Genomic DNA, 15,950 nt, shown 5'->3' with positions numbered 1-15,950 from the left:
CTGAGAACAAGTAACTTGCCCCAAACCAGGCAAGCAGTCAGATCTCAAATCTCCAGTGCCTGCTCTTACACTGTAACTACAGAAATTACTTTCTTTTGGTACTCTGCATTTACTTTCACTTGAAAACATAAGAAATAAATTATTAAATTTATAAGTCAGACTCAGGGTTTGAGTCTTTTCCACCCATCACTAAGGCTAACAATTTCAGGACTCAGAATACAATGGACTGTTTGCTCATTGCCTTCTAGAATAGACTTCAACTCACTCTGCTGTAATCATACTATTTTTTCAATGCTACCAGGAATGGAAATATTATTTTGACAGTAAAGAAGGCAGATATGACTCAAAACACACTCAGTGAGCAACAGGAATTAATTTTGCAAAGCCATTTTTAACGGCTCTTTTATATTACATGGTTACTGTCAGATAGCCAAGTGGAGAGACATCATTAAAACCATGACATTCCAATTATTTGTTAAAATTAAGCTTACAACCCGTATTTTGTAGCATACACAACTTTCTGGGCACCAAGCCGGTCTGTTGCAATTTATCAATAATTTTCAAGACATAAAAACATGGCAAAGGTGATTCTGGACTCTTCATTGAAATTGTGAGGAGTTTCTGTGGCCCAACAGAAACAGGAGATACAGCAGACTGCTTCCCCAATATCATCTTATTCTGTGCAGTATAGACCTAAATGGTTCAAGATCACTGAAGGCTGAGCCTGAAGTGACAGAGGAAGGATATCACCCCTAATGTGACTTGTATCCTCTGTTACAGAACACATTTATAGGCATTTAGAGGATGTAAAAATTGAGAGACAGTCCATCAATGGCCTCTTCACAGCATCATTAAATATCCAAGTGATGCCTCTTGTGATGCACCTTCTCAACACTTCACACAGAAACCAAAGAAAAAGTCATTGAGATTTTAGTGGGGTTTTTTAATATTAAATAGCAAAGCTTGTGTCAAAGCCTTTTAACATAACCCTTCTTAAACCAAAACACTGTGACGATTAGTATGCCCTAAGTTTTCCACAATTTATGTTTTTTTTCTGCTCCCTTCAACAGGCCCAAGCAGGACTTTTTCGCTCATGTTCAGCAGTGTGCTTAGTTCAGAGGCAGTAGTCTAGAGTACTCAAGCCAAACATGAAAGCACAGAACAGAGCAAGATGACAAGCTTGTTGGAGCTGCCCAGCAACAGCGATGATGTATTTTCCTGCTGGTGAAAAGCACTGCTACAAAAGAATAGTTTAGTTCCAAGTAGAGCTCATCAACAAACTTCTAGAGAATACAGAAAGTGTTTCTTAAAAAAACTCGAAAATGTTCTGGAGAAAAGTAATGATTTCATAACAATTTAAAACCAATTTTTCAAAATATTTTCACAGTTATATTATGGTTCATATTGTATTATTCTATCAATCTCTTTTATTATCAGTTACAATATTAAAGTTTCCAGTCTAATCAATAGAAAGTGATCTGATAGGTCTATAATATTTCAATAAAAAAACAACTTTGTGTTTTTAAACACTAATCCCTATTTAATACAAAAACCAAATTTCAAATCTTGGATTGTCCAGTGAGATTCCAGTGAAATTGAAAGACTTTCTTTCAGAACCCTGACAACTCCAAAGAATAGCCGTATAATTTCTCAGGATGTCCTAAGGTTAATCAATTTATCACATTTTGTTAGCACTACTGCTGCAGGTCTCTTCTTGCCAAAGAAGCCAAGAAAATCTGTAAAGTTCATGACAAGCTCAGATAACACAAACAGTGGTAAAACTGACGGGGGTAAAGAGTCAGCATGATAAATAGGCTGGTACTAAACAGCAATTGACAGATATGCAGAGAGAAGACTGGCAGAACAGGGAGACATCTTCACAGCAGATGGATAGAGATGCTCAGTCATTTTCAGGAAGCAAAAAGAAGGCAACTAATTCAAAATACACAACTGTGGAACTAATTTCTGGATCACAAACACATCTATTCCTCTAGATTATGAGATTCAGGGTGGAAATCTCTGCAAGTTGAACTTTATCAGAACTGGGCAAGCATGCATAGCAGAGAGCCAAAAACAGGTATGTCGATTCAGAAAGTAATTGTTGTGAGTTTGTTAGCAATAAAAATATTAATTCCTCCACTTGTCACTTTTTGGGTCCCTAGTAAGTTCCCTGGGTAACAACCAGATTTCCCCATTTCACACAGAATCACAGAAGTACTGGGGCTGAAAAAGACCGCTGAGATCACTAAGTCCTATCACCTAACACCATTTGTGCAGGGTTGTGTTGACCCAAAGCTTGGATGGGAGACACCTAAAGAAAAACCTAGTAGCATGAAAAGGTGCAGGACATATTTTTCTTTAACCTAAGCAAAACATCTTAAGGCACACTAGCTGTCTTTCAGAGTCATAAACAGAGGCCTAAGCATCTTTAGTAATTAAATATCCCATAGTGCTTTTCAAGAATCTTAGTAAATTTTTTACCCAGTAATTACATTCTCTATCCCTAAAGCTCCCTCTGCAAGATCACTTAGATAAAGTATTCTTCATTTCCTCTCCTAAAAACCACGTAGTGAAGCTAAGCAGCTGTGGTCCTCCACCTCAGAAGTGGAAGCTTTGAGATCTAGCTAAGCCTGTACACACCATCAAACACTACATGCAAATGGCTGCAAAGTTTCAATGATTCATGTGTACAACAGGCTCTAAGATTCTCAAGTGAAAAGCATTATGAAAACGTATAATGCACTGACTTCTGTTTAAACTGAACAGTCATTTCTGTAAGTTTACACAAGCTGTGAGACTTACTCTATGCTACTGGAACACCTGTTTAATAACCAGAAAGCACATGCTCCCTGGTTCTACCTATGCTAGTGAACTTTCTCTCATTGTGTGTTAATTTGTTCTAGATGCTTCATACACTAATTGTACTCTTGCAATAAAGTTTTGTTACTGATATTTGAATTCCAGGTCTCACGTACAGCTTTGCAAGTGAGGTCTGCAGAAGCACTGGCACAAAACACTTACTAGACAGCTAGAGAACAAGTTACCTCATCTGCAAGGACAAAACAGGACAAGCACTCACACAATCAGTTGTGCAGTGAAGATAAGTCTCCATTCCTTTTCTTCACCATCTCTTTTCGTATTCTATCAGCATGTTAGAAGAGAAGGACAAGCTATCTGTAGCATTCCTTGAATAGTCTACATTTACTGCCTAATCACACATTCTTGTATCAAACACAGTAATTTTTAGAAAAGCATAAAGTTTGGAGGGGCCATAGCAGTTTGGCACAAATAGGTATTTTGACAGCACCGGCTACTAACAATTTTTTTTTGTATGAATAGTCACAGGACTCTGTTGGCCTGCCTTCTATTTTCTTCTCAAGGAAAAGCTTTGTAAAAACTGTTTGAGCTTCACTGAGACATGTTAAAAGAATTAATTAGAAAGTGAAGCTGAAAGAGAAAATTAATTTTGGGAACACAAGAGGTTACTTTTCTTTTCCTCCCTTTTCTGGAAGTGGGGGAGGAAAGGCAGTTATTTTCATCTTCATGCTGGGGGCAGGAGTTGGGAGCTGCCCAGTCGATAACCTGGCCATCAGAACAAGGTTTGTAATTAAAAGGTCAGTGACCTGGAAAGCTAGGGCCTCACTCTCAGGGCCTCTCCATAATGACGGCGCTATTAAATTAAGACTGTTATGAAATCAATGCTAAAAAAGCTTTCATGGTAACGAGATTCCATTCAAGGACATGCAAACTGCCTCATGAAATGGACTTAAATTATAAAAAATAAAAGTAATAAAAGAGGGTTAAACTGAAATCTGCTGAAGAATTTGCTTCCCTTAAAGCCCTCCAGCAGTGGGCTGTGCCCCATTCTCTCAGGCCCTTAAGGTGATCCACTTGGGTTCTGTGGGAAACAGTTGGCTCATGACAGGTTTCTTTGGTAAAGAAGGGAAGACAGGGGTTCAGCTTCAAAGAATGCAGACTACAGAAAAAGGAAGATTAAGACAATTTTCTACTGGACATTCTGGGGCTCACAGGGCTGGTTTCCAGGGAACCAAGTGTCTTTGAGTTCTGATTGGGAAAGGGCATGTACAATTAAATTATTTATTAATCTCTTCAGAAATCGCCACAGACTGGCATATTGACACTGGCAAAATTTTCTGGAACTCTGAGGCACTGCAAAAAAATATACAGGACCTCCAGGGAAACCTTGTGTATTAACACAGTTCCTACCAAATAATGAAATGGACTAGTAAACGGAACACCTAAACGGCCAACGCTTCCAACAACCTCCAAGTCATCTCACCAAGCAAGAGGGTGACTGCTCTTGGAAGCCTGCAGCCCATTATGTTGCACATATATACAAAAGACCAATCCGGGCAGCTTACCTTCTGAAAACTATTCAACCTCCAAGTGAACATTTTCCCAATATAACACAACAATTATACAGTTATTTGCCCTAATACATTTCTGTTCTCCTGCCACTGTAATTTCTGAGCTCCTCCTATGTTTTGTCTGTTCCCACAGTCCCACTCTGGGAAGGCATTACTGTACTCAGTTTACCAATGAAGAGAACAAGCAACAGAGAAAAAATATTTTCATTCTAGACTACGCAGTGAGTCTGTAACCTCACCCCAAAAGATTAGCACCCTGCAAAACAGAGCTGCACATCCATAGTGCACTTCCACCCCCTTTCTCTATCTTGCCAGAAGTTACAGATTCAGAGTACACAAAATTAACAAGCCACATGAGTTACTGGATGGGTAACTGAGCAGTACAGGACATCTGAGGCAGAACACTTAGATGACAGACACATTTCCACAAGGGTTTAAACCCCACATGCTGCCTAATTACTCCCAAGGCGCCGCTGATTCTGTGGCATGTCATCAGCAGAATCAGCGAGTTGGACAAAAAACAAACAGCATCTTTTTTTCCTTTCTTTTCTTTCAGATACTCTGAGGGGAAACAGCTGTTTTTCCCTTCATCTGAAGAAGTTCATGATAAAAAGGAGGAAATGTCATAAATTACACAAAATGCCAGTGTAAGCTTCAAAGAAAATGATAAATGATTCTAATAACTTCATGTTTCTCATTAATGCCTCCGTATTTGGGAGTATAAAAGTGCTTAAGACAACAGAGAAATCTCATCCAACTTTTCAAAGACCTTTTAGAAATCCAGGACACCCTCACTCTCCCAGCTGTCATCAACACAATCATCCCATGCTCCAGAGAGAGCAGTTCAGCAGACCCCTGACCTGCAAGTAACCAGGAAAGCACACTTGCAGCCTCTGCAACTACTGTTTCACGAGAAACCAAACCCAGCCCAGCTGAGGGTCCTGAAGAAACTTTCATTTCTCATTGCACTGAAATGCATTAAACAAACCCCAGTTCCTATGTTGAATATTAATTCATATTAAAAGTAATAAAAATTGATGATTTGCCTCTTTTAGGAAGGACACACTTATAAAAAAAAGAAAGAAAAAAATTATTATTCAAGACAGAATCCTCTCTGCAAGTCTCAGAAGTGACATTTCTGAGGCAAAGTCAGGGTTGCAGGACCTGAAAGCTCACCCACAGCTAATGCTTCAATCCTATCCCTACGTAGGCTGTAGCTGGGGCAGTGGAAGGCTCCTGCTAGGGTTAGGGCTCCTGGCAATTTTCCCTCAACATTCACAGACTCAAGGTGATCCAGCACCATCCTCTCTACTTCAGGAGTTTGTAACCAGACCTCTCCTGCACGGTTGCACAGAAGTAATGACAAAAGACAAGTTTGTACATGGTGTACAATTATCTATAGATACAAAAATTCCCCTCCACCAAACTATTGCTGTGGTGCATAAAAAGATCTTCTACTGCAATTTTTGCTTAAAGAAACGTGGATCAGAGTGAGTGTGAATAGAAAGGTACCTCTATATTGTTTCCTACAAAGATAATTTTTTAAAAAGACTCTTGTAACTGAAATGGTTTCTCTACAGAAAATGCTTTTTGGACTGGCAGTGAGGACTTCGCTAGCAGACAGCCGACCTGTAAAATGGGGATAAACATTACAATTGGAATGACAATGACTGCCTATCACAGACCAGGAGGAACAGCCTACCAAACCATGTAATCCCTCATTTACTCAGGACTACATTAGCGACAACATCTATGTTTCAAGAATAATTGCCTCCATCTGCTAGAGCACACAGGTACCATGACAGCATGTACCTTCTCCTCTCGAGCACTGAACAGAGGCCATGTTGTGAGCTCAGTGGTCAGACTCCATATGGACAAATTTCCGGTGACTGTCAGGTACAGGCACTACTGCCTATCTCCTGCTGTTCAGTTTTCAAACAAACAATGAGCATAAAGGGAAGAATGGCTAATTAGCAAACAGGAACAAACAAACAGCTCTACCAAACCATTTCTGCTCTTTAGTAATTATTAGCCAAGTAATTCATAAGAAGTATTAGTTGGGCCACAGTTTCTCTGTGCCTCCATCTCCCCATCCTTCCTCTTTTCCCAGTCAGGGATTTATTAAAATTAAACAGATTAGATGGAGCTCCTGATACTAAAAACTGTTCAGCGAAGCCTGCGGTGGGGAAGTGCAGAGCAAACACCAGAGACATTTGTCTCTAAATTGCTCTAAATACCTTCTGCAAATGAAATTCTAACCCAGCTGTGTTGAGAGAGAAAATGAGGGATAACTGGTCATTGTCAGCACAGAAGAAGATCAGGCAGTTATAATATTGCACGATATACTGGGGGCTAAGGATCTCTCGGCAACAATAGATTTTGTATCAGGTTACCCCGGGTAATCAGCACAGCTTTTAGGCTCAGCTTTCCCTTGCTTCATTGCTTCGATGATAGAGTTGAAATCCCCAAGCTTTTATGATTAATTACTCCCCATAGGTCCACATATTTCAGGGAAAAACTCATGGAGCACAGCAGTCAACAGGCTCCAAATTTTAATGCCATCCTGATCTGTGTGATTGGAATGCTCTCTAACTAGCACTAGGACAAGCAGATAGAGCACCCCACTCAAAATGATGTGCCCATGAACTACTGGTCATGACATCACTGCTAACAGACAAGACTGCCATTCCTTTCTAGGTCCTTTGCTATTCAAGATGAGCAACATGGGGCATTTACTTCATCTCTCCATTTCATGACATCAGGTCCCAGGCATCTCAATAAACAGTTCATAACCTCAAACAGAATGGTATATACTTTATAGGCTTCCCTACTTTTCAAAATTCAAGACACTTAGTGCTAGAATTTGATGTACCCAGAAGTATTTATTACTTCAATGTATAAGTGGGTCACTCCCCTCTGAAGTCTAGAATTCATGTTTTCAGTATAATTCCAACTGCTTAAAGTGCCTCATAGTGCATGTAATAACTCAAGGTAAGACTGTCCTTACTATTTACATCCTGCAGTAAGGATCTAAGGAATAAGGTACGAGGAGGGAAGCATAATATGGAGTGGACTTCACCTGAAATGCCCTGAAAGTTGTGGACTAAGAACTTTAAAAAGAAAAAAGAAGAAGAAGAAAAAAAAAAGAACGAAAGATAGTTAGATAGTTCCACTGTGAGTCAGAAAGTTAAAAGAAATTCTCAGTAGGTAATGGCCGAAGTATGTTCCATCTGTCTAAGACAATATAGGATTTGTCAGGATCTATTCTACTCCTGCTATAGAAAAGGGCTAAACTCAGTCAATAGTATACCATTTCAGCCTGAAAGTCAGGTCAACCCCAATCTTGACCTTAACCTGACCTTGTTTACTTTCACCAAGTCCTTCGCCCTTCATTCCTGTCTCTGGCTCTCTTTGGAAATATTTGACCTTTTCACCTAGAAGCCGGTCATTCTAAAGCCAATGTCACTAAGGTTACAACTGACCATCTAGTCCTCAACTCTACGCTGTTCTCATTTCAGGAAAGATCTGATAGTAGTTAACCCAAAAACTTCCAGTGTGTCTTCTGTATTCTACAATTCCACATCTGGTACCAATATTTCTCTAGTCAGTTTGGAAGAAAAGAGAACGGTATTTCTTACAAATGTCAAATCTTTTTTTGAGACACATTACTTGCTTTGCCCTTTAACATCTAATTTTCCACAGCAATACACTTTGGCTTTACACTAACCCAAGCTCCCTCATAATCACTAATACCACAAACTTAGAAGTCCATACCTTTCTTCTTCAGAAATGCTCTTCTGGTTGCAACGGGGCTTTGGCGGACTCGTGGATTCTGCAAAAACTTCACTGCTGTCACAATCTGACGAGGGTAGGAGGATTGGAGAAATAGAAGAGAGAAAAGATCCAAGTTAAGAGTGGTCAAATTCCTATTTTACATTATGCATTCTGCACTGCAAAGTAAGGCATTGCAGTCAACACATGGAGATGGTCTGGAGCTGACACCAATCCAACTCTGGAGCTGACAACAATCCAACTTTCAGAAATAGTTCAAAGAGCATCAGAGTTTGTGGCTCAACTCTACACAGCACAATTACAGAATTTCAACCTAGAAGTTCCTTGTTGAATTACTTCTGGAGCAGCTCAACCTGTACCCAAGACTCGATTTAGATTCTTAGGGCTTTCTGTCATTTATATTATGATCATCTTACCTAAGCTGGCTCCTATAGTTGACGGCAACCTTGAGACAATGCATGTGATCTATGAGAGCAGGCTTACCAGTAAGAATGCTTCCTTTCTATGTGACTTAAAGCTTGCTGCAAATTCTAAGAGAGTAAGGCCTTTTCTGCCATCATTCTAATTTACTGAAAGCAATAAATAAACCTCAGCTTGTCATGACTGAAAGCAAAGCAATGCCACATGTTTTGGATCACATATCAAAAATATCAAAAAAGTCACTTTTCATGACATAAATGGGTATGTGAGTGGTTAAATTTATGTTCCATATCAGCAGAAATCACAGATTACTTTTGTCTAAAGACTGACTTCTATATCCTTCTTTAAGGTGGCATAGCACTTAAAACAAAGGACTTATTCAAACAAAGGGTAAGGTATAGTGTAACACTCAATGGCATCACCAACAACAGCACTAGTTTTTTTTACATTTCCAGTTGGAGCCAAGGAAAGATATTTGATATTTTCTTCACACTGTAAGGCAAATTTCCACATGCTCTCCTATACCATTACACATGTTATTACGTGTTGCTGCATCACTGAAAACCAGTCAATTCAATGTACTTTTATATGAGGACTTCTGCTTGTGGCATCAGGGGGAACAATGTGCCTGAAGTCAACAGCACTTGGAAGATGGACACAGCCATGTGAATGCATGGAAGAGATCCCTTCCTTCATCTAGAACTAAAAATAACCATGCGCATGCATAGAAGAGGTTTTTGGACCCAGAGAGTGGCATAAACCTTCTCCTCAAATGGTGGTATATGCTAGACCTATGTTAGGTAAGTCTTGAAGAGTTTATCTTAAAATACAGTCTGTGGAATCCAGTTCTAAAAAGGTTTTCAAAACTTTTCACAGCAGAAAAAGACAGGGGAAAAAACAGCACCACTACTGAAATCACCAAGTTTCACTCTGTGTTTGAATCAAACCCTTCAAATATGCATTTCTGGTCAGAGAGCAAAGTTCTGATGGGTTTAATGGCACTTTCAATGTACTCCTCAGTGCATTCCATCAATGTTTTTTTTCTTTTAAATTGCATCTCTTATTTCTTTAAATACATTAATCAGGCTAGTGTAGGCAAAACGGATCCATTGGACAATGCAATAAACATGAATTATCATCTATCCAACACACATAATGGCTTAAAAATACATAATAGCAGGTGTAGTTTAAATGATTAGTTATTACACCTGTGGTGGGTCTGATTCAATTGGGGAAAATCATCTTTAATAGGTTAAAAGGTTTAGATCACCAGGCTTCCCTTAAAGTGGCTGTAGAGAGGGTATGATGGAGTACGCTGTCATTACTAATTCATTTAAGAAAAACATGGGGGATACAGCAAAGAACAGCATAAACGAGCGAATCCAATTTAAACATCAGGTAAAGCAGAAAACACCTTTTAAAAAAGCATGATAAATGAATTTGGAAGACAGATGAAATTGACATATTTATTTTAACGGGAATTTGACAAAGTCCCAGCACGCATCAAAGTTGGGAGGATAAAATGAATGGGGTATTTTTAATTCTTTTCCTTTTCTTATTTTCCTTCAATTTTTCCCTTAAGTTTACCTTCAGTAATTTTGAACCATAAAATACCACAGCAAAACACCCCACATAAAGTACACTTCCATTTCATTTATGTGCACTTGATCTGTCTCCAGCTGAAATGCAGGTGACAGGCAAATCACAGATTTAAAACTGTGCTGATATTGCTATGCCAGATGCAGAAATATAAAGCACCCAAACTAATAACCTTAAGATAATATGCTGAATAAGAAAGATGCCCAAATGAGCAGACCAACAGATACGTGCAACGTATCAAAACCACTTTCCTTCTAACAATAATTACTTGTTTGTTTCTTCAGAAACTCCTCAACACTCCCTCCCACATTTAGTGAGCCAGAGACACAGACACAAAAGGCCTGCAGACCTGAAATTCTGCAAGCTCTCATATTTAATCATCAGATTTTAAGCACTAAAAAACCTGGAAGAAATAAGCAGCATTTTTCATTGTGCTATTTCAGTCACAACCATGTGAACATTTTATTGATTCTAACTCTTTATTAAAACTTATTTTTGCCTTGTAAAAATGTAAACATTTCAGTAGTAAATTTCACTCCAAAATAAACTTCTATTTTATCTCTTCCCTGCATCACTTCCTCCATTATTCACAAAGTTTTTAATCTTAAAACAAAATAAAATTACAAGCAATAACAAACTTCATAAAAAAGAATCCTGGACATGTATTCCTCCTCCCAATAATCTCCACGTTTCTCGTATTTGTTTGCATTTACCTCTGAACATTCCTCCTATAGGCTGAGCTGAAGCTTCTTCATTTTTATAATTCATCTTGTATACATGTGCAACTTATGAAGCAATTTTGGCCATGTCAAAATGCCAATATTTTCAACAAACATACACAAGACCTTTCCTATGTTCTATGGATCATTTTCTTTGCACAAACAAGGACAACTGCAGTCCATAATTTAAACAACAGAAAAAGGAGGAGGAAGACGAGAAGATTTTGCAGCCCTGCGCATAGCCAAAAAAATCATGCAGCAAATAGCACTCTGACTCAGCTGGTAACATTGTTCCATACTATTTCTGTATAATTTGTAACACTTCTCCAAATTTTTATAGTATTAGGACACTGCCAAATAATGTGCATTGTATCACTACTCTGATTCTTAAATTGCCAGCACACACAGGCCAGCAAACTGGTTTTATCTAGTGGGTCAGGTACATACTTATCTTAATAAAAGGCAGTGTACTTGGCTTTTAAAAGCAAGTCAATTTCAGAAACTTGCTATCCCACCACCACTTCTCCTGCAGTGATATGATACACAAAGACATGTTTCTGACTGGCTGGTGGTGGGTAGAATCTTGCAGCAGGTCTTGTCCTACAGTTTGATTTTCTAATTAGAAGACGAATGTAACTATTCAGGGATTATATCTGTGTCTGGCCAAATTACATAAATTCAGGCCAAATATCCTGCTTCAATGTCAAAGATATAAAACGGAGAAAGGAACTTTATTGCAGATGTTGTGGGAGTGCAGCAGGCTGACGAAATTCTGAGCCAAAGCACAGCACTTTGACGTGACAGCCAAGGTCCCTCATTCCTAATTTCCCTCCCTTTTGTGTTAATGCAGAAGGTAAAGCCAGCCTTATTTCTTATTCTGCTCAACGCTGCAGGGTTTCCATTGAAGCAATCTAAGCTACTTTATCACAATTAGTTACCAGCATTAGAAAAATAAACCACAAAATTTAAAATACTGTGGCAAATGTCCACTTTCTACCATCTCAAAAAAACCTACGCAGTCAATTAACAAAAACGCAAAGGAAAATTATCTTCATCAGTAAAAGTTCCACAGGAGTTGGTAACAGAGTTCCACATGGAAAACAGAATCAAAAGCCAAAATGAGTGCAGCCCAAAAGAGCTCTAATAGATTTCCTAATACTTGGAACCCTCTGTAGGTTATTACTAAACAGCATTTGTTGATAGACTGAGACTTTGAGATGACCTGTGATGTAAAGGTTGGGTCTGAATTATACGTTGCAAGGGATGGTATTTTGTCTTTCTGAGTGGATCTGTATCTGTTTAAATGCAACACTTCTTTTCATTAAGCAGAGGCGGCACAGGCCATGAACTATGCACAGACAGTTTACATTACATGTGCGGAAGCAATCAACACTGGCAATATACATGACGTATGTAAAAGAAGTTGGAATTAATTTTTTTTCAAGTGTATTAAAAAATAATAATATGGCAGTATCAACAAACACTCAACCTATTTCAGCCAGAGCAGCAGGCCAAAGCTATAGGGCAAATGGAACTGATCAATATATTAGCCTACAGCAACACCCCCTCAGTGTACGGCTGTATGTTTGCAAGCCTCAGAAGATTAAATTGTCTGTGAAAGGTTTCTGCACTCCTACTCTAAAGGAGATACCCAGAATCCTGTTAACAAGCATCAGGCTAAAGCCAACTTACGTTTTAACAAGGGCTGACTTAAAAGCCTGGCACTGCACTGAACAAGAAAACCCCTTCAAACAGAGATGCTGCATTTTAGTAAGAAATCAGTGCTCTGCCAGGACTAACTTGACAAATACGATTATCGGTGGCACAAGGAAATAGTTGCAAAGCAGCTGTTAATCAGAGAAACACATCATAGAACGCTGATGCTAGCACTCATGAAAAAAATGCAAGGGACTAATTATGAAGCCATATATCTCACTAAAGAGGCACACTGTTCCTTGAGATTGCATGCAGAGCTCTCGCAGAGTCGGGGTCCTGGGACACAACACACACAATGTTCTCCAACACAGCTTCCTTCTCCCAGGACAACCTTTCCCAATTCAGTGTTCTAGGCCCCAGAATTCATGTGAAATTCAAATTTCACAGAAACTGCTTGATATTTCTAAAGGAGTCATCTGCAGGTCTGTTAGGAGAGAGGAAATACTTCAAAGGTTCTATGATTCATTGAAATTTTTATGAAACCATACAGAACCCCAGGAATTATTTATGTTGTAAGAGAACCTAGAAACCTACAAAGTTTGGCAGATCTTGAAATCGTATCGAGAAAAGTTTAAAAATGCAAAAACAGTTTTAAAAACCTCATGTAAAACCGAATGAAGAAAAAAAATACTATTTAAAGCAAAATTCACAGGAGTCAGAACCAGAAAAGAACAAAGGGAAGGAAGAAACAAGCTTTAAGATTAAGAACTCAAAACTAAAAGAATACAGAATAGTAACAAAAAAAAAAAAAAAGTATGAAAAGCTAAAAAGAAAAATTCCAGGTGCTTGGAAACTGAAGACAACTGAGAGTTCTATGAATTAAATGTAACTCAAAATCATCAACATTACAGCGAAGGGTAAGAAAACACATTCTAATCGTGTATCTATCGCCCAGTTTTCACTGACACTTGAAAGATGAAGGTTACTGTAGGCACACGCAGAGCTGGGCTGGGGGCAGGTGGATTTCTCTCCAGCACCCCGAGAAGCAGCAGCACCGCGGCAGCCGCAGGGATCACCCGGGGCCGCGGAGCCCCCGGCGCGGAGCCCGCGCTCCCCCTAGCCGAGGCCGGCGGCAGCCCCGCGCAGAGGAGGCTTCACCCGCCGGCACAGCCCAAATTAAGTGTTTTCACTCAGTGGAAATGAAATGTTTTGCAAGATGAAACAGAAAGAAAATTGAGGTTTTAGGTAATTACTAGTTGGCATTTACATATCACAGGCTGGTTCAACACCTATTCATTTTCCTCTTTTATTTTCAATTTTTTAAAATTGCTCATTAAAATGAACACATGACAGGGATGGGGGGAAAAAATTACTCTTCCTCTTTTTCCCGAGGACTACAAAATCCAGATCTACTTTAAATACATTTATCTATAATTATCACATACAAAAAAGCCTTACTTAATTTACATTAATAGGGTGACCAAAAAAAAAATAAATTACAAAAGCCAGAAAAAAAGCCAAGCTGAGCTGTCTTCATGTCATCTTGTTGTGCCTACTTAGTTGCAGGGACACCTCCACGGAGCCAGGACCCCTGCCACTCCCCGCACACGCTGGAAGGAGCAGACATGAAGGGGCTGAACAGCCCTCTCTGCTCACGGCTGTCCCATCCCCATCAGCCTCACCCACCAGCTCAGCTCTGGAGGCGTGTGCTCAGATGCTGGCTTTCCCTTCAACATACTTTCCCCTCAGCTCTTCTACTATTCTCACTACAAAGAAGTGGCTCCAAATAGTCCCTGTTCTCAAGCTCTTTGTTCCAGCAGCCACTCCACACTTCCTCCAGCTGTTCATGAGTTCCTGACCTTTCCAACTCCTTCATTCACACAGAACCAGTCTTTCCTCACATAACCTTACCATTTCCAGGGATCCTGACCTGCAGCTCAAATCAGACTTAGAGTCTCTCCTAGCTCAGTGGCCCCTCCATTCAGATTCTCATTGTTCAGTCAAATAAATATTTTCTATGCAAAGCCCTTAATTTTACTGCACCCTTCAGCTTTTTTTTTTTTTTTTTTTTAATTTTAACCTTGTGAAAGTCTTATTTAACCCCACAATAAATTCTAGGATACAATTTGTATGAAAAATGCTATATAAAATAAAGTTTTATTGTATCATATGTTAAGGACATAAAACATCCCTGATAGAAGTGTACAGGAGCTGACGTGATAGACTAATATATTTTAAGGTCTATTGTGTAAATATGTATTTAGGGAATTCTAAAGCATGGTATTATTGACCCAAGTCTCTCTTAAAACACATTGATATATGGAGTAAAAGCCCTTATGAAAAGTAGCAACTTCATCTGTGTGTAGTAGTCACCTTTCAAAGTGAAATATCTCTGCCATCTTCAGTTTTATCTGATTCGACTTAAAACATAGTGGATAGCTTGACAAAATTTCTATCTTTTTAAGAGGAATAATACTCAAGTAATACATTCATAAAACTAAAGACAACAAGAAAGTTTTACACATGCTTTAAAAGAAGTGTACAATAACTATTTTTATATACAGAGAAAATGAGCTATGTGGTTTTTTTATTTCAGAAAGAAATACACCTCCAAATGAGACTTCATAACATCAGGTTTAACACAATACAAACTGTTACAGGGAAGTGATAAATGCTGGAAAAACATCTTAGAACAAATATGAGCACAGGAGCAAGCTAAATGTATTAAACTGATAAAGCAACCACCATAAATTTTAACCAGTGAGTAGCATGAACCTTTTTTCTGAAGTTCAAACATTTTAACTTTTTATTGAAATCTTGCTTCCAGATGAAAATTAAACTTTAAAAATCTCCTTTTTGTATTTCTGCTTAAGCTTAAGCTGCACGCTTCCTACAGTCACCAGTACCACCAAAGAAGGCATTGCAGCAAGATGAACGAAGGGGGAGGGAATAATTCTTGCAATCCAACTGGCAGCAAATTATTTGAAGTTCTGTTTACATAAAACCAGCAATAACCTCAGCGCTGAATGTACTGGATCACTGTGGATAATATATGGACGAGAAGGTCAGCGTCTTGTGCAAGAACATAAGGGATCTAACTTCCATGCGTGGGTGAAGCCAGTGCGCCATGACAAGGTTAACAATCCCATTCAACAGGACCCAAGAAAGATGCCAGAGAGAAGGTGAAAACTGATTAAAGAGAATCTGATTTTTCTAACTTTTCAAGACAGTACCCAATCTATAATCTAGCATCTCCCTTCTTACAGAAGGAAAGTTTAGGGATCACTGAGGCTCTGCACTGTAAAATTAATGCAAGTGTCAAGCTGTTGAGCTCAATCACTCCAAAGGAATGTAATGACTCAGGGTCCAAGATGCT

At 38.9% G+C, this 15,950-nt stretch overlaps 1 protein-coding gene across 2 annotated transcripts in view; it reads right to left on the bottom strand.

The window, feature by feature from the left end:
- PEX14 (peroxisomal biogenesis factor 14) overlaps positions 1-15,950 on the bottom strand; it is a 75,857-nt gene that overhangs the window by 31,035 nt on the left and 28,872 nt on the right. For both annotated transcript variants that reach the window (XM_051637244.1, XM_051637243.1), the window contains exon 3: positions 8,163-8,247. In XM_051637244.1, the coding sequence (XP_051493204.1) occupies positions 8,163-8,247 (85 nt within the window). The remainder of the gene's footprint in view (positions 1-8,162; positions 8,248-15,950) is intronic.

Source organism: Apus apus, chromosome 20, assembly GCF_020740795.1.
Source record: "Apus apus isolate bApuApu2 chromosome 20, bApuApu2.pri.cur, whole genome shotgun sequence".
In the NCBI taxonomy this organism is placed as follows: domain Eukaryota; kingdom Metazoa; phylum Chordata; class Aves; order Apodiformes; family Apodidae; genus Apus; species Apus apus.
This window is presented reverse-complemented; position numbering and strand designations above follow the sequence as displayed.